The sequence below is a fragment of the Camelus ferus genome, chromosome 17, assembly GCF_009834535.1.
Source record: "Camelus ferus isolate YT-003-E chromosome 17, BCGSAC_Cfer_1.0, whole genome shotgun sequence".
NCBI classification, from domain to species: Eukaryota; Metazoa; Chordata; class Mammalia; order Artiodactyla; family Camelidae; genus Camelus; species Camelus ferus.
The window spans coordinates 42,117,298-42,144,904 of NC_045712.1; the positions used below are offsets into that span (position 1 = coordinate 42,117,298).

At 50.6% G+C, this 27,607-nt stretch overlaps 1 protein-coding gene across 1 annotated transcript in view; it reads left to right on the top strand.

The window, feature by feature from the left end:
• The window catches only part of SCN5A (sodium voltage-gated channel alpha subunit 5), a 100,581-nt gene that overhangs the window by 61,758 nt on the left and 11,216 nt on the right, over positions 1 to 27,607 (top strand). The window contains 8 exon segments of the mRNA XM_032459195.1: positions 5,231 to 5,404; positions 6,620 to 6,976; positions 11,509 to 11,949; positions 13,333 to 13,494; positions 16,088 to 16,208; positions 17,130 to 17,284; positions 25,081 to 25,254; positions 27,113 to 27,235. Coding sequence (XP_032315086.1) covers positions 5,231 to 5,404; positions 6,620 to 6,976; positions 11,509 to 11,949; positions 13,333 to 13,494; positions 16,088 to 16,208; positions 17,130 to 17,284; positions 25,081 to 25,254; positions 27,113 to 27,235 — 1,707 coding nt within the window.

Below are 27,607 nucleotides of genomic sequence, written 5' to 3' on the forward strand. Positions count from 1 at the left end.
TGGTGCCCTGTATGGCAGTGCAGAGGTGCCCGCCCACCTGCCATCCTGCTGTCCAGTCCCCTCCCCCCAGACCACTACCTCAGGGCCTCGTCTGAGCAAAGGAGGAAGGACTAGGGCCTCTCCTCTCCATTCAGCACAGAGTCCCCTCAGGGGAGGTACCCAGGACGGGGTAATCCCCACTCCTGAGTGCTGACCCCAGAGAGGTGCCTCAGCCATGCCTCTGCTTCTGACCGCCACAGCTGCCACAGCCCCGGCACTGTCCCCAGGCAGCCTGGCCCTCTGACCTCAGGCCTCCCCTGCAGAAGACCTCAGAGCCTCCTCAGTGCCCTCGAGATGACTCCAGGCCCCAGCTTCCCACCAGTCACACGCCCTTGGGATAGGCCCTCTTCCCAGACCATGTTCCCGCCATAGCAGTTGGCACAACTCAGAGCCATTAGCCATGGTCTCAGCTGCCTGGGCCACCACACGGTAGGCTCCTTGACTGTGGCTGTCTGCTGGCCGAAGCTGGGCCACTCAGGACTCGAGTTAACAAAGCAGGTGAAGTCCAGCCTCTGCCTACCTCAGGTACTTTCCAGAAGAGAGAGTGTTGTAGGCACAGTGGCACGGCCGGGCGGTGACATGCTGACACGCAGGTTGGTAAAAGAATTTACCAGAGATAAAGTATGGGAGTAAGAAGGAGTTCATTAGGGTGTGCTGTCGTAGACCACAGTGGGCCACACAGATGAGGGGTGCCTGCGTGAGCCCTGAGGGCCGGTTGTTGGGGTGTTTTATGGGGTCGGGTCACAAGATACCTGATCGCCTTATGCACAAGTCTCTGGTTGCTGGTGAGGTAAGAGGTTTAGGGTCCACGAAGGACAGTGGGGTTTATGACTCTGATAAGGTAGGCATTGCCTGGGGTTATTAATTTGTTAGGAGAAACATACCCAGTAAAGAATGTCTGACCTTTGAGAGCCCAGGAATGGGGGTCAGTGTTGGACTTTGAAGGACGTCATTTGGCCCCTCATTTCCCCCGACAGATTGGCAGTGACAAATCTTTGGAACAGGGGTGAGAGTCCCTTTTTCCGTATTTACTTCCTGCTGAACTGTGGGCGTCGCACTGTCCCTGCCTATGGTGCCAGTCTGTCTGGGGTTTTGGGGCTCCTACACCCCGGCAGCCTTAAAGGTGGGAGTGAAAGGAGGCCCCAGTGTCATCCAAGGGCTGCGTCACCAGGATATTGGCTTGGTTCGTGGTGACAGTCTTGTTAGGAAGGTATATTTGTTCCTAAGTTCTTGGACCTCAGAGACAATAATTTTTGTAAGAGAGAGGAATACAGCATAAAAATAGGCGGATACCAAAATAAAAAGCTAAACCCAGTAAAAACAGAAGAAATTTGAGAATGTCTGAAAAGAAAGACCTTCTCCCTTCAGAGATCTAGGAAAAAGCATTGGAGAACAAGCCAGAGACCTGTTTCGTGACTGGGTTTCCGTAAGCACTGCCATACCCAACATAGCAGGCGTGTAAGTCCAGCGCTCAGAACCTATAGCTGCGAACGGGCCTGCTTGGGTGGGACGTTAAGAGCCATGTGGTTTTTGTAAGACAGCTTTCCTTAGTGGCCTAGGTAGATGTTACCATTAATGATTTTAGTGCTTTTCTAAATACGAGGAGATGCAACAATTTGGGTTCATAAAATCTGAAAATGTCTAACTATCTGAAGGCCTGTCTCACCAGTTTTCCCAGAGCAGAGAGTGCCTCATTCCCGACCTCCGCCCTGACCTCCTTTCAGAGCGCACCGAAGGTCAGCGACTTCAGTAGCTTGCGACTTAATCCTTGTCGAGGCGAATGGAACGAGTCCTCATGGTCATGAACTTGACTGTGGCTTGGGAGGCATTTCATGACCCTTTCCTCCCGCAGTGCTCGGAGTGCTCATCCCTAGGTCAGGCGCGGAGTTCACTGACTGGCCACTCAACGTGCTGTTGCAGGACTAGGCCTTACTAACAGGAGCAAAAAGCCTCCGGACCGTCCGTCTTTCTGGCCTGTTACAGTCCAGGAAAGCATTCCCTCTAGTTGCTTCTTCCCACATCTAGAGTTACACCGTTGTAATCACAGATAGCCTATGCACTGTACCTCTGGCTAACTGCTCCCAGGTGCCACTTCTTGCTTTGCTTGAGCTTGAGCAAGTTTAGAAGAAGCTTCCTGTCTATCGCCAGGGTTAGAGCGGGTATTAATTGGCCGAGTGAGAGAATCCCACCTAGTAATATTACTAGGGGCCAGCACAGAACTATAATTTCTTTCTTCTAGAATGCACTTCCTAAGGGCCTACCAGTTAGACCCTTAGAGTGGAGCAATCCACCAAGGTAACCCAGAAGTTTACTGGATATAGGTAGTTGACCATAAACCTAACAACTGGATTAACTTTAACTCTGCGTAAGATCCTGATATATATTTAGATTACTGAGCTTTAGAAATAATTCAGTTAAACGTTGTAACAATCCCCCGAGGCAGGACAGCTTCTCCTAGGCTGTGCCTTGCCCCCTTTCCAAAATTTGCAATTTAAAAAGATAGTGAGCTAAGGGTTCCTGGAGAAGACCAGGTAGAATTTTTGCATCTCATAGGCAAGTTCCTCCTAGAATGACTTTGTTCCCTTAAAAGCCAGCAAAAAGGGGTTTTTAAAATACTTCCTAGTCTCTTAAGGTAAGTGAGGGAGGTTTGGGGGGTGGTGAAAGGATTGGTGGGTTTTGGATTATTTCTGGAGCCACACCTCTCTCTGGTCCTGGCATGGAATGAGCGATGGCAGTGGCGGTGGCCGCCGTCTGTCTGGCTTGCCTTTTGTCTCTTTTCTTATCTCTCTTCTCCTAGGAATATTTTTTGTTCTCTCAGGGTTAGAATTTTGAAGAAGTATCTAGTTTTTTTTCCTAACTGAAAATTCAAAAAGAACCAGTTTTGTAATTTTTAAAAAGCTTCCCTAAACCAATTTTTCTGGAGTCTAAAGAATATTGTGGCCACACAGTATTATCTCACAATTAAATCTTCCCAGTCAGACAGAATTTGCCCAAGACGGCTCCATGGTGGAACAGAACCAGAATTTCCCATTTCACAAGACAGAGCACAAGGTACAAAACACATACATGCATGGCTGTCACAGACTGACCAGTACAAGTTCTAATCAGACAGTCCCTTACAGAACCAGATCTGAGTTTTGAGAGCGAGCCATAAAGGTTTGGACACATGAGACCTCGTACCATTTGCCCTAGTTGCGACAAGAGATTAGGCTGAAAGATGATGTTAGAGTTTAGGTTCCATTAAGTGGCCAAGCCTCTTGATCTGGAAGTCGGTATTATGGCCAGGATTGTATTACAGAAGAGGACAAGTCACTATCTCTTTAAGATCTGAAGCTCGAACTTATCCCAGTGTTTTAAAATGCAGCCCAAAGGTGAGCTCCTGGGACTAGAAGAAGCAAAGAGAAGGAAACCAGTGCAGACTCTATTCTGGAGCATCCCCTAGAAAGAGAAAGGCTAAACTTCTGGCTCCTCTTACTTTGGGTGTCCCTCAAGAAAGAGAAGCCAACCAGCGCAAGAGCCAAAACCAGCTCAAGGGCAGAAAAGCAAAGAAAAAGTGGGGGGACTCACCCACCGGCGCGGTGATGGAAGGCAGGAGGCACGGCCATGTGGAGACCTGATCCCAAAAGCAGAGAGAAGGCGCAGAGGTGCACAACGTGGTTTGGGACCAAGGAGTGTGTCGAGGGCCAGGGTCAGAGGAAGGGCGAGACAGAGGAAGAGGGAGGGGAGAGAAGGGTTAGAAAAGACAAGACACCTTTCCCACGTTCATTCATTACTACTGGTCATTTCCATCTGTCAGACCGAGTTTCAGAGCCCGTTGAGAGCAGCCCAGCCAGGGTTCCTCAGTCCTCAGCAAGACTCCAGGGAACGTCCGAACGCTAGGGAAGAACAGAAAAGTATGAGAGAGGAAAGGAAAGCATAAGAGGAAAGCCTGCCCTGACGATTCTGGCCTCCAGAGTGGAGCGTCCAATCCAGCCAGGGGGAGACCCCCATACGGGGAGAGAGAGAAGCCCAAAGGGCTCCCTGGCGTCCTAGCCATGTTCAGGCCATCAAATGTTGTGGGACACAACCAGGCGGCCCGTATGGGGACGTGGTGATGTGCTTGGGGTGGTGAAAGAATTTACCAGAGATAAAGTGTAGGACTAGAAAGGAGTATCTTAGTGTCTGCTGTCATAGACAACAGGGGGCCACACAGACAAGCGGTGCCTGTGAGTCCCAAGGGCCAGTTATGGGGGTGTCTTGTAAGGGAAGGTCACAAGGTGCCTGATTGGTTGCAGGTGAGATAAGAGATTGAAGGTCTGTGCAGGGCGGTGGGGTTTATGACTCTGAGAAGGTGGGCATTACCTGGGCTATTAGTTTGTTAGGGAAAACATGCCCAGTAAAGAATGTCAGACATCTGAGAGCCCAGGAATGGGGGTCTTTGGACTTTGAAGGACGTCAGTTGTCCCAACAGAGAGTGATTGCTCTGAATCTTGAAGGATAGGGATGAGTTCATCTGGTTCACAAATCTACATGCTTGCTACTTGACCCTAGGTACTGTTATTTAACCTCTCAGTGCCTCAGTTTTCCTACCTGTAAAGTGGAGTCAATGATGCCTTTCTTGTCAGATTGTCGGACAGCCCAAAAGAAGCAACATACACAAAACACTCTAGCCCAGCTCTTAACATGTAATCAAGCCCTCAGGAGATAGTGGCTGATTATTATCACAGTGAGAAGAGTCAGCAGGTGGCCAGGAAGGAAGTGGGAACAGCGCGGGAAAAGGCCCCGCCCCATGAAAGCAGGCATGTTTGTGGGAGTGTGGTATTTGGCATGTATGGAGCAGGGGAAACATCCCTGGGTAACGCGGACTCTAAGGGGCTTGGAGCTAGGGCAGGTCACAGCCCGCCTTCAGCCTCCCCTGATCCCAGGTGCCTCCCAGCGCTGAGTCCCTGCAGAGCCACCAGTGGCACCAGTCTTTGAGGCCCAGACTGGCAGGTCACACCCGGGGAACAGTGGAGTTGGCTGAAGGCACCGAGCCCCCAGGGGGCTGAGCCATGGCCTAGCAAGCACCCACTGGGAGCCTGGGTGCAGAAGGAGCTGGCAGCCCAGGCGGGGGACCCTGCTGGAGCGAGAGTCAGGAGGAAGGGTGCCCCCGCTGCCAGAGGCTTTTTCCAGCCCGAACATTGGAAACCCCTGCTTCCCACTCCCTCCCCAGGTCTTCACAGGGATCTTCACAGCAGAGATGACCTTCAAGATCATCGCCCTGGACCCCTACTACTACTTCCAGGAGGGATGGAACATCTTCGACAGCATAATCGTCATCCTCAGCCTCATGGAGCTGGGCCTGTCCCGCATGGGCAACCTGTCGGTGCTTCGCTCCTTCCGCCTGGTACCCGGCTGGGCCCAGCAGGGGGCGGGAGGGGGCCTGGGGCACCAGGCATGTTCTGTCCAAGGTCACCAGTCAGTCACCCCTACTCTGATCTTTCATGCCTTCACCCAGCAGTTTTTCCTAGGTACCCCAGTGCTGGTGATCGGGGGGCACAGAGGAGGGCAAGACAGGAGATACCCCTCCCTCCAGAGAGCAATTGGGGTGGCCATCCTGACGATTTGCGAAGCCCATAATGGTTCAACATGCCCCCTTTGTGAGGATCCCAGGAGAGGAGCTAGTGTTCCTCCATCCCCATTCCACTCACAAGCAGACTAAGCCCCACAGCCACATGGCAAGTATCAGGTGGAACCAAGTCTGCCGACAGCTCCTCTGTAACTCTACCTGCTGATTTTGGAATCTGCATTTTTGCAACTTAAATCCACACACAAATTGCCTGAGGATCTTGTTAAACTGCAGATGCCAATTCAGCAGGTCTCAGATGATGTCAAAGCTACGGGTCTGTGGGCCACACTTGGAGTTCAAAATGTCTGAGAGGTCTAGATGTGGGACTGGAGGCAGGTCGGGGAGGGCTTCCTGGAGGAGGTGGCTTCACTTGAGGCTAGGAAGGCAGGATGGTAGGGGAGAAGAGAAAGCCCAGGCTGTGGGTTCCAATTCCGACTCCACTGCCATGAGCCAAGGGACTTAGACAAGTTACTCCACCTTTAAGGCTTGGCTTCTTCATTTGTCAAATGAGGTCATAATAGTGCCATGAATTGACTCATCCTAAGCTCCAGGCCTGGCACAGTATAGGTGTTCGATAAATGCTAAGCACCAGCTCCCTTTCTCTATGATGACGATGACTGAGGAGAGAAAGATGGAGGCAACTGGGCGAGTCAGGGATGGTTAGAGCTGGCCTGGAAGGATACTTGATGAGGAAGGGCCTGGAAGAGGGACACTTTATGATGGGGGGAATCTACTGGGAGGTTCCTGGAAGTGAGATCAAGGTGGGTAGAAGGCTGATGTGGGGAAAAGAGAAGGGCTGAACTGCGGAGAAGAGTCTGGAGCTTTTGACCTGACTCCTAGGGCAGAGCCTGATGAAACTCTGGAGGGAAAAGGGGGAAACAGGTGTCCGTGACCTCTAAGGGCTCCCTAGGTTTTCAGGCAGGAACTAGGGGCATAAGGGTGTCCATGGGGAGTGGGATCCAGAGCCCCTCACAAGGACCTCTTCCTCCCCAGCTTCGGGTCTTCAAGCTGGCCAAATCATGGCCCACCCTGAACACACTCATCAAGATCATCGGGAACTCGGTGGGGGCGCTGGGGAACCTGACGCTGGTGCTGGCCATCATCGTGTTCATCTTCGCCGTGGTGGGCATGCAGCTCTTTGGCAAGAACTACTCAGAGCTGAGGCACCGCATCAGCGACTCGGGCCTGCTGCCCCGCTGGCACATGATGGACTTTTTCCATGCTTTTCTCATCATCTTCCGCATCCTCTGTGGCGAGTGGATTGAGACCATGTGGGACTGCATGGAGGTGTCTGGGCAGTCACTGTGCCTGCTGGTCTTCTTGCTTGTTATGGTCATCGGCAACCTGGTGGTAAGTTGGCCACTGGCCTCACACTCACTCACCTACACATCCATTCAACCACCCAGCTACCCACCTACTCAATCATCCATCTGTCCATTCACTCACCCAGCTAGCTACCCACCCACCCACCCACCCATCTACCCATCTATCTGTCCGTTCACTCAGATAGCCCCCATCTATTCATTCCCTTACCCATCCATTCATCAACCATCCATCAATCTGCATTCATTCATACACACCTACTCATCCATTTGCCCATCTATTAACTCACCCAATTATCCACCCATCCATTCATTACCCATTTTTCCATTCACTTATCTATCCCTCCACTCATTCATCCACCTCTGCATTCATCCATCTATCAACCGGCTCACCCATTCATTCATCTTTCTCATCCATCTGCTCATCCATCTAGCTGCTCACTCACTGAGCTGTCCATTCATTCACATCACTCTTCATTTGCTCATTCATTCATTCACCCACCTATTTACCTACTTATCTATTATTTATTCACTTTACATTTATTTATTTGCTCATTAACCACTTACTGTCAGTGATTTATCACCTGGTTTTTAAATTCAGCCTGACAAACTTTGCTGAGCCCGTGTTGCATGCAAAATACTGTGCCAGATGCTGTGTTAGGCACACCGTGGCCCTGACATTTCTCACCAACTTGAGAGAGTGAGGAGGTGGAGAGTGCAAACAGGCCTGAGATGACTTTCAAGCTGGTCAAAATAGTCAGAGCCATTAAGGAGGAGCCCATGGGTGCTTATCCTCTTCAGCTGGGGAAATCAAGGAAGGCTTCCTGGAGGCGTGGATTTGGAGCAGACCTGATAGGTGATACTAGAGAGGGAAGGAACAGGAAGAGCAAAGCACAGATGCCGGCAGGTGGTGGTCCAGGTGAGGTGGGCCCATAGGAGCCTTTTATGTCACTCTGGGTAGCTGTGGTGGGAGTCCCTGCCATCCTGTCAAGAAGGGCCCAGGCCTTGGTGCCCATGACCACCTGTCTGTCCCAGAGCAGGTGCATCTTGCCTTGTGTCTACAGTGTGGGGAATTCTGGAGTTGAGGGAGATCAAACCCTGAATGCCAGAGAAGGGTGGGGATGAGTCAGTGGTTCAGGGAGAAGTCAGTGTCCTCTGTGGACATGCAGCCACCTTTCTGGGGAACACAGGGGGACCACACATGCTCCATCGCCCCTGCATGGTCTGGCTCCCACTGGTGTGGGCAGCAGAGGCTCACGTCAGCTCGTAGAGAGGTTTAGGTGGTATGAGTACTGTGGGCTGCAGATTCCAGAGCCTTTCTGCAAACCTGCCTGCTTTCTCCTCCCACGTGCCTTAACCAGGCCAGGGTGGGGCCAGTCTCCCTCAGGCCCCACAGGTGAAGGGAGCCCAGAGAGGAAGCAGGCATCGGTGCACAGTGCTGATGGAACCCAGCTTTGGCTGGCCTCGCAACCCCCCTTCCCTCCCCTCAAACCTGGTGCCCGTTGGGGTGCCCCTCACTCACCCCTGGCCCAGCCCGGGGGCACCAGACTCTGTTCTAATGAGGATGCAAGTACCTGGAGCTCTCAGCCCAGGGCCAGGCAGAGCTGCCCTCACACACGCAGCCTGTGATTTCCGAGCGGATCTGCCTGGGGATGAGAAGATTAGAGGCTGTTGGAGGAGGGAAGTTAATGCAGCCCACGCAGCCCCCTCCCTGGCCGCCTCAGGAACTGGGCCTCTGCCGGGCGTGGGTGGAAGCAAGATTGCCATTGAAATGGGAAGTGATGATCAGGCAGGGGTTGGGGAGCAGCAGCGTGATTGACGGGGAAAGCACTGGCAGCAGCCGAACTTCTGAAGCTGGGGACAGGGGAGGCTCTCATGTCCTCAGGTGGGTGGACAAGGCTGCCCAGGCCCCCCCCCCCGCCCTGCCCCCGGCCTGGCTGCAGATGCCTGGAGGCCAGGGGATATGAGGCCGGGCGTGAGTGAGGGATGTTGGGGAGGATTCAGGGTAGGCTACCGGGGACAGAGGCAGGCCAGACCAGAGGTCCGTGTGGACAGCAACTCTGAATCACATCACATACCCCACCCGCCAGTGATGACATAAAAAAAGGCCACCAGGTGTCAAAAGTGATCACCTCCATGTAGAGACAAAACGGGAGTACCCACTTCTCAACCTTCCCATACTGTCCACGTGAATGCGTGTTTCCTTAAACCAAAGGCAAGTTTCTGAGGCCTGGCACCCCAACCTTACCTTACCCACTGCTTTCACCAGAATTTTCACCCCCAGCTCGCTGACTGGCGTGTCTGAGTCCAGAGCAGGGGCTCAGATCGGGTGTCCAGTGGATGGGGTTATTTGTTTTTTTGTTATTAAGTTGTATGAGCTGTTTATATATTCTGGAAATTAAGCCCTTGTCAGTCTCATCGCTTGCAAATATTTTCTGCCATTCCATAGGTTGTCTTTTTGTTTTGCTTATAGTTTCCTTTGCTGCACAAAAGCTTATGTTTAATTAGGTCCCATTTGTTAATTTTTGCCTTTACTTCTATTGCCTGGGTAGACTGCCCTAGGAGAACATTGCTGAGATTTATGTCAGAGAATGTTTTGTCTATGTTTTCTTCTAAGAGGTTTACTGTGTCTAGTCTTATATTCAAGTCTTTAAGCCATTTTGAGTTTATTTTTGTGCATGGTGTGGGGGAATGTTCTGACTTCATTGACTTACATGCTGCTGTCCAGTTTTCCCAGCACCATTTGCTGAAGAGACTGTCTTTACTCCATTGTATATTCTTGCCTCCTTTGTCAAAGATTAATTGCCCATAAGTCTGTGGGTTTATTTCTGGGCTTTCTGTTCTGTTCCATTGATTTATGTGTCTGTTTTTGTGCCAATACCACACTGTTTTGATTACTATAGCTCTAGTATTGTCTGAAGTCTGGGAGAATTCTCTAGCTTTGATTTTTTTTTTAATTGAATTACACTCAGTTATAATGTGTCAATTTCTGGTGTACAGCAGTGTCCCAGTCATGTATATTCATACATATATTGGTTTTCATACTCTTGTTAAAGGTTGTTACAAGACATTGAATATAGTTCCCTGTGCTATACAGGAGGAATTTGCTTTTTAATCTGTGTTTTATATATAGTGGCTAACATTTGCAAATCTCAAACCCTCAAATTTATCCCTTCCCCCCCCTTTCCCCCAGTAAGGATCTCTAGGTCGATCCATGTTGCTGCACATGGCATTAATTTGTCATGGGGGTTGTTTTTATTACGGGTGATTGCCACATCTTTCCTCTGCAGTGCTGGCTGTTATCCCCTTGATTGGGGGTGTGGTTAGTGTTGTGGTGACCAGAGCATGCCTTGGTTGTTGAGCAAGGCCTCCTTTTGGCCCTGTGGTTGTCACAGCGCTGACAGGCTGGGTCTGCTCCCCTGTCATTGGAATAGAGGCTTCCAGACCAGCTTCTGATCTGCGGTGTGTGGTAGGCAGGATTCGAGAGCTTCCACTGGAAGAGCCACTGAGTGTTCCTCTGCAGGACATGTCCACCGGGGAGTGCCCTCTGTGGTGTTGTCTGTTACTCGTTATGTGGGTTTACAAAGTAGTTTATTGATGCTGCCCTTGTCCCCACCTCAGCCGTGGAAATGTCAGCCACCCGGCCTGGTGTCCCCCAGGTGCTGCGCCCAGAGCCACCTTGCAGATCCACCAACATCAGGTGCTAGGCTCTGCCGTAGTGCGCCACAAGGTCAGGCAGGCCTGCTGCCCCTACCATGCACCAGAACTCCGCTCGTTTGTCTCAGAGACACAGGTCCACAAAAGTGCCAGTGGAGCAGATCTGCCACCTCTGCCTTGGGCTATAATCAAATGTCAGTCCTGCCTTGGAAATCGCAGGCCCCCTGGGTATGGATTCAGGTTTCAGCCCTGCCTTTGCCCGGGAGCCGCGCACCAGGGACCGAGCAAGCAGGGGCGATGGCTGTGTCTGAACCCCACCTGTCTTCTTGCTCTTGCACTGACAGGTGCCGAGCAACGCAGCTCTGGGCTGGCGGAGATGGCTGCCGTGGCCGGGCTGCCTCACGCCCCGCTACCCCCTACAACACTCACCAGTAGTGGTGCTTTTTATGGGGGTCCCAGGTTGTTCTGCACACACTTGCAGCCTCAGCCTGCACCACACACCACTCCTGAGGCTGCCTCCACGCAGTCAGCCCCAGTCCTCTCCCTGGGCTCGTTCACCACCCACCAGCCCGGCCCACCCCCGCCAGCTCACGTCTCGGGCTGGAGATCGCAGGGACCCCGGTGCTCGTTTCTCTCAGTTCTGTCTGCCACGCGGCTGCTGCTTTCCCCTCCGAGCCTCTGAAGCTCCCTTTTTGACCCCACAGGCTGTGTCTGGGCCCTTGGGAGGAGGAATGAGAATCTGTCTTTCCTTTTACAGCCAAACTCTCTATTCAAGAGTGGGGGGGTTAGGATGAGCGCCCAGGGTTCGAGCCGTTTGCCTCTGGCAGTCCTTAAGGTCCCCGGGCCTCGGCGCCCCTCTTCTGGCCAAGGCTGAGCACCCAGGGCACGGCGTTGTCTCCCCAGGTCCTGAACCTCTTCCTGGCTTTGCTGCTCAGCTCCTTCAGCGCAGACAACCTCACAGCCCCCGACGAGGACGGGGAGTTGAACAACCTCCAGCTGGCCCTGGCCCGCATCCAGCGGGCCCTGCGCTTCATCAAGAGGACCACCTGGGACTTCTGCTGTGGGCTCCTGCAGCGGCGGCCTCAGAAGCCCGCAGCCCTCGCCACCCAGGGCCAGCTGCCCAGCTGCGTGGCCACCTCCAGCCCCCAACCACTCCCAGGGACAGAGAAGGCACCACCGGCCCACAAGGAGACACGGTTTGAGGAAGGCCAGCGGCCCGGCCAGGGCACGCCTGAGGATCCAGAGCCTGTGTGCGTGCCCATCGCTGTGGCCGAGTCAGACACGGATGACCAAGAGGAGGACGAGGAGAACAGTCTGAGCACAGGGGAGGAGTCCAGCAAGCAGGTGAGCCTCCAACCCGACCCTCCTCGGCATATGTAGCACTGTCCAGGGCCCAGGGCTCTGCTGTCCAGGGGCCCCAGCCTCACTCAGAGCAGTTGCGCCAGCAGGAATGGCCTGGAGGTAGAGGACAGGCCATGTCCCAAGAACCAGCCTCATGGAGACCAATTCCCAACCCTCTCTGCCCAGCCCAGGAAGTCATCTCGGAAGGGGCTACTGTCCATCATTCATTCCCTGGCTGGTCACAGGTAGCTAATTGTACAGAAAGGGAAACTGAGGCACAGCAAGAGAGACTTGCTAGGAGTTCCTCATGCATCTAGGGAGAGCCAGAACCTGTGGCCCCCAGCCCCCAACCCTGTTCTCTGTGCCCCCCCCCCCCGCAGGACTAACGGTGGAATGTCTTGGAGAGGGAGGACTGTGGTCTTCTGACCTCCTCACTGCCCCTTCCCCTCCTCCCAGGCCCAGGGCTAATTCTGAGATTTAAAAATAAGCACCCCTAAGATGGCAGGTGTCAGAGACAGCACTATCTTATCTCCCAACCTGTTATTTTTAACACTTAGGACTAACGTCTGAACAAAGAGACAGTACCCCACCCCACCCCCTTATTTTTCTCATGGCCTGAGCCAGGCTCAGATGGCTTCCCCTTAGGTCTTAGGTCAAACAGTGAGGACTGGTTCTCTGTTTCGTTGGGCCCAACCTGGCCGCTTCCTTGGGGCCTGCACTGGGTGGGCCAGGCTGAAAAGAGCAGCTGCTCCCCTGCGTGGAATTTGATCTGAGGCTCCAGGCTCGGTTCCACATCCTCCTGCCCCGCTGTGGTCCCAGAGGCCAGCTTCTGCCCTTTCAGTCAGGCTGTGGGACAGCCATGGTGTCAGTTGGGGGAGGGGGAGCGTCAGCGTAGCCAGGACCACGGCTTCCAATTAGCTCCAGGATGCTCGTGGCACAGGAGTGGAATTCCGGCTGCCCCTCCTTTTCCTCCTCTTCTCCTTCTCTCGAGCCTGTTGGCTCTAGCTCCCTGGGGCCTGAGTGTGTGTGTGTGTGTGTGCACGCAGGCACAAGCAAGCAAGCTGGGGTGCCATGGGAACTCACGGGGGACGTCAGCATGTCCTTCTGAAGTGGAGATGCCAGCATCTGGGAGCTGCACCCTTCAGGGAGCGCGAGGAGCGGGTGATGTGTGCTGGGCAGGCCAGGACTTTACCTTTTGCCTGGACCTATCAGGAGCCTGCCAGTCACTCATTCAGGATCCCTGAGGGAGGGGTCTTCAGTGAGATGAGGCCCCATGAAGAGGGCAGAAGGCAGTAACCCCACTGCACGGGCAGGGTTTGAAGCAGAGCCAGGGTCCTGGAAACACTCTGGCCTGGCAGCTCATGGGCTGCGGGGGGGTCTCTTCAGCAGGAATCCCAGCCTGTGTCCTGCGGCCCCGAGGCCCTCCCACAGCCCAGGGCCTGGAGCCAGGTGTCAGAGACCACCTCCTCCAGGGCCGAGGCCAGTGCGGCTCCGGCAGACCTGCGGCAGCAGCGGAGAGCAGGGGCCCGGGCCCCAGGGTGCAGTGAGGTAACGTGCACCTTTGTCCCTGAAGCCGGTGGGGCACTGCCGCTGGGGCTGGAGCCAGGCCTGAGTTTGCTGGAGGGAACCACAGCCGCTGTCGCAGGCAGCGTGGGAGACCCGTGTGCAGAGGGGAGCACGGGACAGCCCTGTCCTGACAGTGGAGGGATGGCATGGGGTCCAGGGCCATGGGGCCCGCCCAGGACCAAGATGCAGGACTAACCCTAGGCCTCCCTGTGCTCACCCCCTCCTCACATGGTTCCTGTGCTTTGGTCCTGTCGGCAAGTGTTTGTCCTGTGAACGACCTCATCCCAGGGGACACTGGGGAGCTCTGAGAACAAGTTCTTGGCACATGAGCCACCAGCTGCTTCTCACCTGGACAAAAACAGGCCACAAGTGTGAGGCCTGCTGTAGGGGTTTGTTCTGGACATAAAAGTGTTTTAATTTGAATTCACCACCAACATTTAAAACCTAGAACTTTTGTGGGTTTTGTTTTGTTTTTTTTTTTTTTTTAAATCTGCATTTCTGGCTTCTCTTGAAAAAAAATTATAAGAGCCGCCCCGCTGGAGACAAATGGTAACTGCCTTCTCGACACCGGCCAGAGCGCTCCAGTTTGCCAGACCCCACCTGCCTGACTTCATTCCATCTCCAGCCTGGCCCCCTTTGAGTTTGCATCCCCTGAGCTAACTGGGCAGTGGCACTGCTGACTACCCCCCGCCCCACATCCCACCTCACTGGGAAGATGGAGGCCACGTGTTCAGAGACAGCGCCGGGGGCCCTCGTTCTGCAGCCGGACCTCAGAGCTGTGACAGCTCCAGCAGAACATTTCTCCTTCGCCTTGTTCCTCTCATGGGGTGGACCCCCGGGAGGCTTTGTGAGCATGGCCAGTTTGGGCGCACAAGGTCATGGTGGAGACATTGTCCGGACTATGCAGGCCATGCGTCTACCCTGGAGGGTCTGACACACGAAGGCACGTGGGAAGAGGAAAACCCAAGAGGGGCAGAGCATCACGAACAGAAGGGGCTCCTGGACTAGAATGTTGATCTTTGAATGAGTTTTGTAACTTCTTCACCTCTTGCGGTCAGTTCACCGTGGGACCCGTAAAAGGGAGAGTGAGACAGTCTGGGAGAAAGACCCCCTCATCTCACCTGCAGCGGGATCCTGAGAACTTGTCCCGCATGACAGCCCCACGCACCTAAGGCAGCACCTGTGTCAGGAAAGAAAGCCCATGTGAAGCCCTCTGGCTGTGCCTCACAGCAAATCTGGGAGAAGGGCGTGACCCTCAAAGCCATGGGGACCACGGAGACCCCCAGGGCCACCTTGTACCCAGGAGCACTCTACCATCTCCCGGGAATCCAGTCCTTCCTCATCACAAACCTCAAGGTTAAAGAGGACTTTGAGACCACCTTGAGTCATCAAAGGAAGGGGAAGGAAGCCAGCTTGCCCCAGAGTGGAGCTGGAGCCTGAGCAGCATGAGGTGGCCAACAGCTGGGGGATGTAGACGGGATCTGAAGCAGAGGGAGGCTGCCCTTCCTTCACAGCACCCTCCCCTGCCACATGTGTCATTAGGTGGGTCCCTAAAAGCAGAGCCTCAGCCTGGCTTCCTGTGCACGTGATTCACTGAGGGAGAGCTGTCAGGAGAGACCCGTAAGGAAGCCAGAGACTGCAGGATGAGGCAAAAGCAGCAACTCCAGGCGGCATCTGGCTGGTTTCTAGCCTCAGCTTGGTCTCCTCCGGATCAGTCGGTCACTGGGTGTCAGCTACCCCAGGCTTGGGTTGTAACTCCCAAGCCATTTCCAGGGATAGCAGGTCCCTGACTAAAGACAATTTTCTGGAGAAGGGGTTCAGTGTTAAACAGTGTTCATGGCAGCTAGAGATGGGTGTGCTGGCCCAAAGAGGGGGACCGGGCAGAACTACCTCACCCTGTATGCTGGCGCCCACCCAGTGAAACACGCGGACACTCATAAGGACACCCACACATACTCTATAATCAGGTTATGCGAGATCGGAGCGGCAGAACCCTGCATGGCCAGGCTGGGAAGGTCCCAGCACCTTCTCGCTCTTGTTCTAGGCTCTGTGCATCACATCAGCCCCCAAATGAATCAGGCGAGAAATGTGGGCTGGGTTGCTGGCCTGTCCTCTGTGTGTCTGACCTTGTGCCTGTGTACCTGTGACCCTGCCTCTGACTGTTCGGGTGCGGCACGCCTGTTCCCTCTGCATGTGCCCAGCTACCACTGTGTGTCCATGTCCCAGTGTGCGTCCGTGTTGTGCCCCATGTCTGCTTTATTTCCACATAGATGCCTTCCTTATCCCCAGAGTTTTCCCAGAACCCCTTCCCAACCCTGCAGCCCTGCCCTAGACTCCTACAGATCAGAATCACAGACCCAGGAGCCTTGAGTTCTGGCCTCAGCTCATCCCTGACTGGCCCTAGGTGACCTTCATGGCAGGTTCTCCTCCACCTGGGCTTAGATTCCCAAGGTGTACAATGGACACCTCCCCTCAGGGAGCCCCAGGCTCCTCTAGACTCTGGGTCCAAGGCTAGAGGCTGCTGCACGGCCCTCACTCGTGCCCTCGCCCACCTGCCCCGCCGTCCTGCCCACAGATGCCCGAGGACAGTTACTCCGAGGGGAGCACAGCTGACATGACCAACACTGCTGACCTCCTGGAGCAGATCCCCGACCTCGGCGAGGACGTCAAGGATCCAGAGGACTGCTTCACCGAAGGTACTGCCCTGGGTGGCCTTCTGTCCCAGCCTTAGCCCCTCTGAGAGGGGCAGGAGGACCCACAGCTCCTGGGAGCACAGGCCTTGTCAAACCCCACTCTGAGCCCAGTGCCTGCCGTCCCTTCCCCATTCCTCGTGACCCTGGGGCCCTTCCGTCTGCCAGTGACGTGAGTCATGGCGAGCCTGTCCGCGACGTGCTGGGCTGGGCAGCTGTGGGTTGGCTGCACCGAGGGCTGGTGGCAGAGTTTTGGGGGTGGTAGTATGACTGCCTGCCCCCACAGCAGCAGGGACTGGGTCCGATTCTCTCTGTCCCCTCAGTCCCTGGCACAGTGCCTGGCACATAGTAGGCCCTCTGTAGATCCTCAAGGTGGGTGTGGCATGTCGCACATTGGTGATTGGCGTCTGGAGCTTTTATGGATCAGTGGTATATTTGGAGGGTTGCTGGCGGTAAAACGAGTTTGCCCTCCATGTAACACGTCACTTGGGTCTGTCAGTGAGGGATCTGCCCTTCCCAAGGCTCAGAAACTGCAAACATGGACAAGGCCCAGGGACAGAGCACCCTAGGGGGATCTGGAACATCCTCCCAGGGGGAGAGTTTCTCAGATGAGCAGAGGGCAAGGTGGAGCCCACCCCAAACCCAGCCCCTGCCCAGACCTGCCAGGCCCTTCATCTACTTACTGGTTATCTGGCTCATCAGGCCTCCCCACGGCATGCCTGCTGAGTGTGGCCCCTGAGGACGACACCTGCAGTCACCCTCTCTCTGCCCGCCACCACAGCCCCGCCCACCACGTCACCAAGTTCAGTACCCATCCTTATAACCTCTTTCAGTCATTCCTTCAACCAGCTAGCTTTTTGCCATCAGATGTGAGCATTCGCAGGCTGTGGGCCGGGCCTGACCCCTTTCCCTCTCCCTCTCTCCCAGGCTGTGTCCGGCGCTGTCCCTGCTGTACTGTGGACACCACACAGTCCCCAGGGAAGGTCTGGTGGAGGCTGCGCAAGACCTGCTACCACATCGTGGAGCACAGCTGGTTCGAGACGTTCATCATCTTCATGATCCTGCTCAGCAGTGGAGCGCTGGTACCCTCCTGGGGATACAGGGTTGGGCAGGGACGGATGGAGGAGCAGGGGAGGGCGGAGAAAGGAGGTCTCCAGCTGGAAAGCCTGAGTCAGAAACTGGGGCAGGACCTCTGCTGAAAATGCATTCCCCCAGGGCCCCAGATCAGGGATCAACTCACAAACTCTCAACACCTACAGCACACAGGGAGGTCAGAGCAGGAAGGGCTCACAGAGGGCATTTGTCCAGGCCCCCTTGTTCCACAGAGGGAACTGATTTGCCCAGATCACAGCTGCCATAGGTCACAGGTCGCCAGCCACCCACACCCAAGCTCTGGTGACGCACCCACCTGCACACAGCATCAGGTGCTCCGTCAGACTGGTTCAGTGCAGTTAACAATGCTGGTTAATATTACACTGGGAGCTCCACTCATTCTGTGTCTTCTGGGGCGAGGTGCCAAGCGATGTAGTTCACACATTATCACATTTAATCCCCACAACAGCCCTTTGTAAAAACATTAAGTAACTTGCCCAAAGCTCCACCACTCACAAGCAGCAGATGTGCCCTTTGAACCCCGACAGTCAGATTCCAGAGTTTTTTGTCTTGACTTTCCATTTGTTCAATAGCTCTTTTCTAAGCCCTCCTTGTATCTACTAGTCCTGTGAGCCACGGAGAAGCAATAGGAGGAGGAGACGCCGGCTCTGGCTTCAGAGGCCCTCTCCCTGTCTAGTCGAGGAAACCAGATTCAGCTCGAGAGAGTTGAGCAAGAATGGAGTGGATGACGCAGGGTGATGGGAGGCCAAGGGGGACTGGGACAGTCAGGAAGCCTCCCTGGTAGAAGCAGATGGAGATGGAGTTGGACGCTGGAGAGCAGGGAGGTTTGGGGTACACCTGTGGAATCTAAGCCCGGGTGGAGGAGAACCTACCCCATCTCGCTCCCAAGCACTCTGCTCTGACCTCTCAGAGCCCCTTCTGGGAGGAGGTGGAACAGCCCTGGAGAGGGTTGTGGAAAGTTCTGGGGAACAGGGAGAGGGGTGATCAAGAAGGTAGAAGAAACAGACATTTAACTGGCCCAGAGGAAGCAAGCATCTGATTTTGTTGGGGAGCTGAGGCGTTCGTGCGTGAGCACCTAATGAGGAATGCTTTGGGCTCGGGAGAGGGCCACTCGGATCCCAGGCTGTGTGCCTCCAGCCCGTGCTGCCTCCTGTGGGGGAGGCCATAGGGAGGCCCTGTGCTGTCACTGCTAAATCTCTGGGCCTCCCACCCCACCCTGTGCTGCCCTGCCCCATCCCAGAATGGGCCTAGAGCCATGGCTTGCAGGCTACATGCTGTTTTACCGTTGGCAGCTAGAGCCAAATCTCTGTAGGTTTCAGAGAAGGAGGATTTGACAATATGTTAACGAGTTTTGTTTTTAAACAGCCACAAACAAGGGCAGCCAGAGCCATTTAGTCTAGGCTGTGGAGGAAAAGCTCAGCCTAGCATAAGTGAGGAGGAGTTTTGGCAAGTGAATGGTGACTGTAATCAGGGTAGACAGCCAAGCACTGTTTAAAAAAAAAAAACAAAAAACCCACATTAATGATATATTGAGAAAAAGAAATCTTAGTATGCTATTTAAAGTTATAAACTTGTTTAACTGAAAGCAGACTATATCACTTCCAAATTGCTAAAGGGGAAATTTTTTAAGAACACAGAGATTTTTACAGCAAAAGATAGGAACAAGGAAGCACTGAATCAGGAAACAGAAAGTAATATGGCAAAGGCAAGATCAAATGTGTTTTAATAATAAATGTAACTGGATAAAATTCGTCTTTTAAAAGAAAAGGACTCTAAATGGGCTGGGAAAAAAACTCTTTAGCTATATGCTCTCAAATGACAAACCTGAAACTCTGTGACTCAGAAATATTAAAAGTGAAATAATAAGATACAGCAGGCAGATGCAAACAATGACAAAAATCGGAGTGTTTTTGTTTGTTAATGTTAAACAAGGTAAAAGCCTGGAGGGAAAACAAAGAGGGTCCAACCTATAATAAAAATACAACTATTATGAATATATTTGCTTGGGATTTCATAGCACTTACGTAAAACAAAAATAGAAAAAAGTGGTAAGTGTAATAGTACAGTGAGATTTTACCACATTTCTGTTAGTTCTTGACAGATCAAGTAGGAAAGAAGACAAAGAAATCTAAAAATATATTTATAGTTAATAAAGCTGATCTAACCTAATAATAATAAAAATAATAGCTAACACTTAAATAGTACTCACTATGTGCCAGGCCCTGTTGTAAACATTTTACAAATATTAATTCATTCAATTTTTGTAATAACCCTATGAAATAGGTACTATTATTAAGTCTATTTTACAGATAAGGAATCTGCTAGGTGGAGCAAAAATAGAAAGATTAAAAGCAAACCCTTAGAAATGTAAGTCATTTTTTTTTAATTGAGTTATGGTCAGTTTACATTATCAATTTCCGGGGTAGAGCACAATTTTTCAGTCATACATGAATATACATATATTCATTTTCACATTCTTTTTCACCGTGAGCTACCACACAGTCTTGTATATATTTCCCTTGTGCTATACAGTATAAACTTGTTTAACTGTTCTATATATACCTGTCAGTATCTACAAATTTCGATCTCCTACTCTGTCGCTTCCCACCCCCCTCTCCCCCTGGCAACCATAAATTTGTATTCTATGTCTATGAGTCTGTTTCTGTTTTATATTTAAGTTAATTTGTCTTCTTTTTTTTTTTAGAGTCCACATATGAGTGATATCATATGGTATTTTTCTTTCTCTTTCTGGCTTACTTCACTTAGAATGACATTCTCCAGGGACATCCATGGCATTATGTTGTCATTTTTATGGCTGAATAGTATTCCATTGTATAAATATACCACAACTTCTTTATCCATTTCTTTATTGATAGACATTTAGGCTGTTTCCATGACTTAGCTATATTGTAAATAGTGCTGCTATGAAAATTGGGGTGCAGGTGTCTTTTTGAATTAGGGTTCCTTCTGGATATGTGCCCAGGAGTGGGATTACTGGGTCATATGGTAAGTCTATTCCGTAGTCTTTTGAGGAGTCTCCATACTGTTTTCCACAGTGGCTGCACCAAACTGCATTCCCACTGGCAGTGTAGGAGGGTTCCCTTTTCTCCACAGCCTCTCCAGCGTTTGTCATTTGTGGACTTTTGAATGGTGGCCATTCTGATTGGTGTGAGGTGATACCTCATTGTAGTTTTCATTTGCATTTCTCTGATAATTAGTGATGTTGAGCATTTTTTCATGTGCCTATTGATCATTCGTATTTCTTCCTTAGAGAATTGCTTGTTTAGGTCTTCTGCCCATTTTTGGATTGGGTTGTTTGTTTTTTTCTTATTAAGTCATATGAGCTGCTTATATATTCTGGAGATCAAGCTTTTGTCAATTTCATCTTTTGCAAATATTTTCTCCCATTCTGTAGGTTGTCGTTTTATTTTGCTTATGGTTTCCTTTGCTGTGCAAAAGCTTGTAAGTTTCATTAGGTTCCATTTGTTTATTCTTGCTTTTATTTCCATTTCTTGGGTACATTGCCCTAGGAGAACATTTTTGAGATGTATGTGAGATAATGTTTTCCCTATGTTTTCTTCTAAGAGGTTTCTTGTATCCTGTCTTATGTTTAAGTCTTTGATCCATTCTGAGTTTATTTTTGTGTATGGTGTGAGGGACTGTTCTAGATTCACTGATTTACATGCTGCTGTCCAGTTTTCCCAACAGCATTTGCTGAAGAGACTGTCTTTATTCCATTGTATATTCTTGCCTCCTTTGTCGAAGAGTAATTGACCAAAAAGTTTGTGGGTTCATTTCTGGGCTAAAGTCATTCTTAAACAAACCTTGGATCAAACAGAAAATAGTTTAGTGGTAGGTTCATGGGTGTTCATTATATTAATAAGTAAACAAATAAATAAGATAAAGACACTATTTGTGGACCAAAGATGACAGTGCGTCATAAATCAAAGATGACGACTCAACCAGTTTTGCCCACCTGAAATCTAAAAAATAAGAAAGGAAAAAATAGAGAAAAATACTTTGCAGGGGTAGAAACTAGAAAGTAACAATATTGTTAACACTACATGTGGGGTACGGCCAAGACTGTAATAAGGGTAAAATATATAGGCTTAAATATTTTTATTATTAAGTGTTAAGAATGTAAATTAATTATTTAACTCAAGTAATTAGAAATATAACAAATCCTTAAAGCTAAGGAAGTAATTACTAATATAAAAATATAAATGAATGAATTAGAAAATAAACAGTAAAACGGAAAAAATTCCAAAGCTGATTACTTGAAAATTTAAATGATCAAATAAACCACTAGCTAATCTAATCTCTTAACCTCTCCAAGAGTGGATTCTTTCATATTCTCAAGGAAGAAAATAATTCCAATGCTATTGTAAAATCTTCTAATGTATAAAAAAATGGAAAATCTGCAAATTATTTTTGTGAAAGTTAAATAGTGCTGATTTTTAAAATTTGAAGTATACCAAATGGAAAACCAGAGACCAGTTTTCATACTCCATACTTACGAATAGTGATGCAAAAATCTTAAAATACATGCAAGTAGGATCTGGTAATATATTTAAAAGATTAAATGAGTCATAGTTAGGTATATTCTAACTGAATGGTTAGAATGGTGCCATATTAGGATATGTATTTATATGAGTCAGACAAAGATGTAAAACCATATAATCATCTCAATGAATGCCTAATTTTTAAAACTTTGGTAAGAATAGAAATACAATTATTTCCTTAACTTAGTGAAAAGCTTACTGTCAAATTAACTTCTTTTTTTATGGAGGGCCTGGGGATTGAACCCAGGACCTCGCGCATGCTAAGCATGTGCTCTACCACTGAGCTCTACCCCCTCCCCCTCAAATTAAGTTCTGTCATTATTTGTAGTAAAGCACTTGAAACACTTCTACTAAAGTCAAGAATAAGAAAATGATGATCTAACTACATTTTAGCTGTTTTTCATTATTTAATAATAATCTTGAAATACTAGTCAGCTAAACAGTATAAAAATTGGAAAATAGAAGAAATGTAGTTAATATTATCCAGTATAAAATGAGTTTAAAATAATAGAAATATATCATTATGTATAGATGATTGCCTAGAAAAAATTTTAACAGATTAAAAATGGTTTAAAACCTATTTTTAAAAATATGACCAGATATAAAATAAATACACAAATATTTATTGCTGTTGTTGTTTTATACTGACAGAAACTGTTTAGTCACAAGTAACATTTCTCAAATAGTCCTATATGCCAGGCCTTTTAAGCATAAAAGAATCGAAAATAAATATAACCTGAGGTGTATGAGAGGTACATGAAGAAAACTATTAAACTTTCCTAAGGATTGTAAAAGAAGACAAACAGACAGATAAACATACTATAAATATACTCTGGTCTTGGGTAGAAAGACTGTACTAATTCCTAAACAGTTCATAACAATACATTTCTAACGTTTTTAAGTGAATTTGACAAAACATTGCTTAAGTTTATCTTAAAAATTATGAAAAATGGTCAGGAAGATTCACATGACACTAATTCAGGAACAGACAGAAAGAGCAGCAGAACCACACAGATCAGAAATAGATTTCAGCAAATAGAGAAATGTAGTGGATGATAAAGTCAGCCTCTAATCTGTGGATTTAAAGTGGATTCTTTAATAAAGTGTTAGGACAGTTGACAAGCCACTCTGCAAAAAAATATTAAAATGGGTATTTGCTCTTTACCAAAATATATTAGATTTTAAAAATTATAATATAAAATTATGAAACTAGAAAGCCAAAAAAAAAGGAAGAAGAAAAGAAAGGTCATTTTTTTCCTTTGGCCCTAGAATAGGCAAAGGCTTTCTTAACATGACACCAAAGGTTTTACTAAATGAAAATCATAATAAATGCTATAATTCTATTAAACGATGTAACAATAAATGAAAATGAAGTACAGAACTTCAATATGGTTAACAAACGTAAACAAGATTTAAAGGCACAAAACTAGGATAAAGCATCTAAAACAAAGAGTTAGTGTCCCCAGGTAAACCCAACACTCAGGAGAAAAAATAGGCAAAGGAGATGAACAGGAAATTTATAAAGAGCACTGCAAATATCCAAGGAAATGGTGTCAGGATCACTAGAAATAAAACAAATTAAAATGTAACAATGACAACTTGTATTCATTAGGCTGGGAAACGTGACAAAGGAGATGCGGCACCAGTGTGGGTGGTGGGGGGAGAGCTGCCTTCATGCACTGGGAAGGAAGTGTCAATCGGTGTCCCCTTCTGGAGGTCCTGTTCCTAATCTGTACTGAAAGTACAGCTTTGCCTGGCACCTCAACTCTAGGACATTATCCTCCTCAGATAATCAGATGAGTTGCTCATTGCACTGTTGTTTCTACTAGGGATAAACTGGAAACAATGGCTAAATAATAGCAAATGCAAATAATGAAATATTATGCAGCCTTCAAAAAGAATGATAGATACATATTGTACATATTCTCATATCGGGTAGATAAATGTTCACAAAAGATTGTTTCATGGAAAAGGAAATTTCAAAACAAAATAGTTTACCTTATAAAATTGTGTGCTCAAATACACACAGAGTCGAAAAGAATGTTCATCTGAATGTTAGCAGTGGTTACTTTAATATCATGAAACTGGAGATGCCTTTTATTCTTATAATTTCTGCATTTCATTTTTTATAAGAAGGATATATTTTTATAATCAGAAAAAGACTCGCCCACTTTATATCTTGAACAGTTTCCAGTCAATTTTGGGACCTGAATTATCCATTGTCCCATCTACACTGGCCAGATGAGCCGTGTGATGCCCCAGTGGTGTATACTAGGACACTGCTGACAGCACCAGCCCCCTGGATCACTGTAGCTCACAGAGGCCCTGCGGTTGGACAGGGAGGCCCAGAGCAGCTGGTGGAGGCAGCTCCCCGGGGCCCTCAGTGACGCACTCAGTTGCCTAGACTGGGAGCCCCAGAGTGCACTGAACGGGGGGAGCAGGTACAGATGAGAAGACTGGAGTTGGAGGGGGGCACTGGGGGCCATCAGGTCTCTGTTGGCTCAGGGATTTGGGTTGAGGCAGGACTCAGGAGGTAGGGAAAGACTTAGAACTTCTAGCATTTTAGAAATTTTGACTCCCAGGTTCTGAGGATTGCAGGAGGTTTGACTTCATCTAGTCCTGTGTTTCCTAAACTTCCTATCTACAAACTGCCTTTACTATCATTTCTTAAAAATTTTCCCTTAGATCAACACCCACTGGTTTTTTGTTTAAATAAATTTATTGTAAAGGGCAACTTTGAATGATTGTTGTCATTGGAAACCAATATTGTTTCCTATGAAAAGTAAGTAATTGCCTAAAGTAGAGTAAAAACACAGTGGAGTGGAAAAAAAAGTTTATGCTGTTTCCAGCAGCAGACTGTGCGCTGAGCCCGCACACCCCCTCGTTAAAATGGGAGATGAGCACGTTTTAGAAAGGTCTTAAAGATGCCCTCGCCCAGAACTGAGACTCGATCTTTAAAGTGAAGGAGGAAGCATCAGGCTACACATTCTGCCCTGTTGCCCACACACCACTTTGGGTCGCTTCCTGACCGAGCAGTGGTGCACGCCCTGCTTGGAGAGCACGCTGAGGAATCCCCTCTGCTCCGCGTCTCCCAGATCCGGCCCCGGCCCCTGGGCAGCAGTCAGTGTCAGGGCTGGGGGCTCGGCAGGGTGGGGCTGGGGGTGGTCGGACGTCATGGCCACCTTGTCCGGATTGGTCTGCAGGCTTTCGAGGACATCTACCTGGAGGAGCGGAAGACCATCAAGGTCCTGCTGGAGTACGCTGACAAGATGTTCACCTACGTCTTCGTGCTGGAGATGCTGCTCAAGTGGGTGGCCTACGGCTTTAAGAAGTACTTCACCAACGCCTGGTGCTGGCTCGACTTCCTCATCGTGGATGTGAGTGTGGTCCCTGAGGGGAGTGGAGAAGGGGGACCCGTGGCCAATGCGAGAAGGAGCTGAGGCTGAGGGACCGGAGACCCGAGTCTGGGGTCACAGAGGGGCAACCTGGGCCCTGCCATCAGAACCCCCAGTTGGAAGGACATGGAGAAAAGGGAGTAGAGGAGGAAGGGGATAGACGGCCAGGACTCAGGGAGAAGGGACAGTGCAGATGACAAATGTAAACAGGCTGGCCAGGGTGGGCCCACTGTGGTGACATTTGAAGGAGATTGGTGTTAGCCTGGCAAATGTCTGCAGAACATTCTAAGCAGAGGTTGGAGTGGCAGTGCAAAGGTCCTGTGGCGGGAGCATGCCTGACATACTTGAGCAACTACAGGGAGGCCAGAGTGGCTGGAGCAGAGGCAGAGGGGAGGAAAGTGTAGCAGATGAGGCCAGACTGCTTGGAGCAGAAGAGGTGCAGCCTTTGAAAAATATGACTTTTATTTAGAATGAAATGGGGAGGTGTTAAAGGGCTTTGAGCAGACGAGTGACATGATCTGACTCATGTTCTAAAAGGATCACCCCTTCGCAGAGGCGGTGGGGCATGGGAGGGGAAGCAGGGAGAAGGTTGGGAGGCCATGGCAGTAATCCAGGGGAGAGATGACAGTGGCCTGGCCAGGATGGTGGCAGTGGAAGTGGTGAGAAATATTTGGACTTCTGACGTATTGTGAAGACAGAGCCAACAGGAAATCCTGACGGGTTGGATGGAGGGTGTGAGAGACAGACAGGAGGCAGGGATGACGCCAGGCCTTGTGGCTTGAGCAGCTGAAGGGTGGAGTTGCCATCATTGAGATGGGGGATGTGGGTGGAGCAAGGGGGAAAAGCTTTGGAAGGACAGACGACAAGGATGGCCTGCTGGGAGCTAGGCAGGCAGACTGGTTGGACCTGGTCCCTGGGGCCCTGTCCCCAGCAAGAGGTCCCTGAGAGATGCCCCTCATCCTCCCCAGAATGGGGACCAGCATCCTTGAGGGGCGAGTTGGGGCAGCACAGGAGTCCCTCCTGGGAGGAGGCTGTGGGGGTCAGGCCATGCCCGCAGCCCCTTGTCCCCCCTAGGCTGCCCTCAGAGCCGGGGGGTGGGAGTGGTGATGGCTGGCGAGGTCAGGCAGGGGGCCATTTCCAACCTGTGATCACCAGCCAGCAGTGACGCAGGAAGGATTGGGTGCCCGTGGAGCTTCAGAAGGATAAAATCTGTGGGGTGGAGACACCCAGTGGAAGTGGGGCAGAGGGAGCAGAGAGCAGAGCAGTCCTCAGAGGCTCCTTCTGAGCCTCCCTTTGAAGCTGTCAGAATGTTGCGAGGTCCGGCTCTGGGGAAATGCCCTAGGACTGTCGATCTGCTTATATGCGGCTCAAGATGGTCCTTCTTCCCCAGAGAGGCTACTATGGGGGAGGGAAGGGGCAGGCCCAAGAATCTGACTTGAAGGAAAGCACGTGGCGACTGCAAGCCCAGGCTTTGGGTCCCTGCTTCTCTACACTGGCAGGTGGCTTTGGGACTCAGTTTTTTCATCTGTAGAATGGGGAGAACGCACTCCAAGTCCTGGGGTGAGTGGGGCTATTACAGACCTGTGTGTGACGTGCTCACAGCAGGCCCTCAGTGAAGATCTGAAAGCTAGGACACCCTTGGACTCACCCTCAGCCTCTTGGGCCCCGGGAAGGCTGGCCTAGTGCAGGGCAGCCTGTGAAGACGACCCAGCCGGGAATCATAGACAGGCTGGGTGTGACAGCCAGCAGGCCTTCCCGTGCCCAGTTTTCGGTGGGCCAGGAGCCCTGCCGCCTGTCTCCAGCGGTCCCCGCGGCACCACCCCAACCCTGCCTCCCACAGGTCTCGCTGATCAGCCTGGTGGCCAACGCCCTGGGCTTTGCTGAGATGGGCCCCATCAAGTCGCTGCGGACGTTGCGCGCACTCCGGCCCCTGAGAGCCCTGTCACGATTTGAGGGCATGCGGGTAAGAGGGGGCTGCCTTTCCACAGGGGCACTGGGAGGCGGCTCCACAGAGGGGACCCCAGGCTCATTTGCTGACCAGTTGGCCCTGACCTGGCAGGAGCCCGTGCGGAATCTCCAGGGCGCAGGCTGGACTTGGAGGAGGAGAGCTGTGAGAACCTCCCCCCAGGCCTGCCACCCCCGACCCCGTGGGCTCCATGAGGGCCAGAGAACACGGGACAAAGGAGAGGAAGTGAGGCCTGGGGCACAGGCGTCCCAGCTGCAGCCCAGCCCCACCGCCCGGGGCCCCTGGGCTTCTGCTCTCCTGCAGGGCCTCCCATCTGGGTGGGCCCAGTCCCATGGGCCCGGGTTTCCTGTGCCTGTCGGCGTCCCCTGA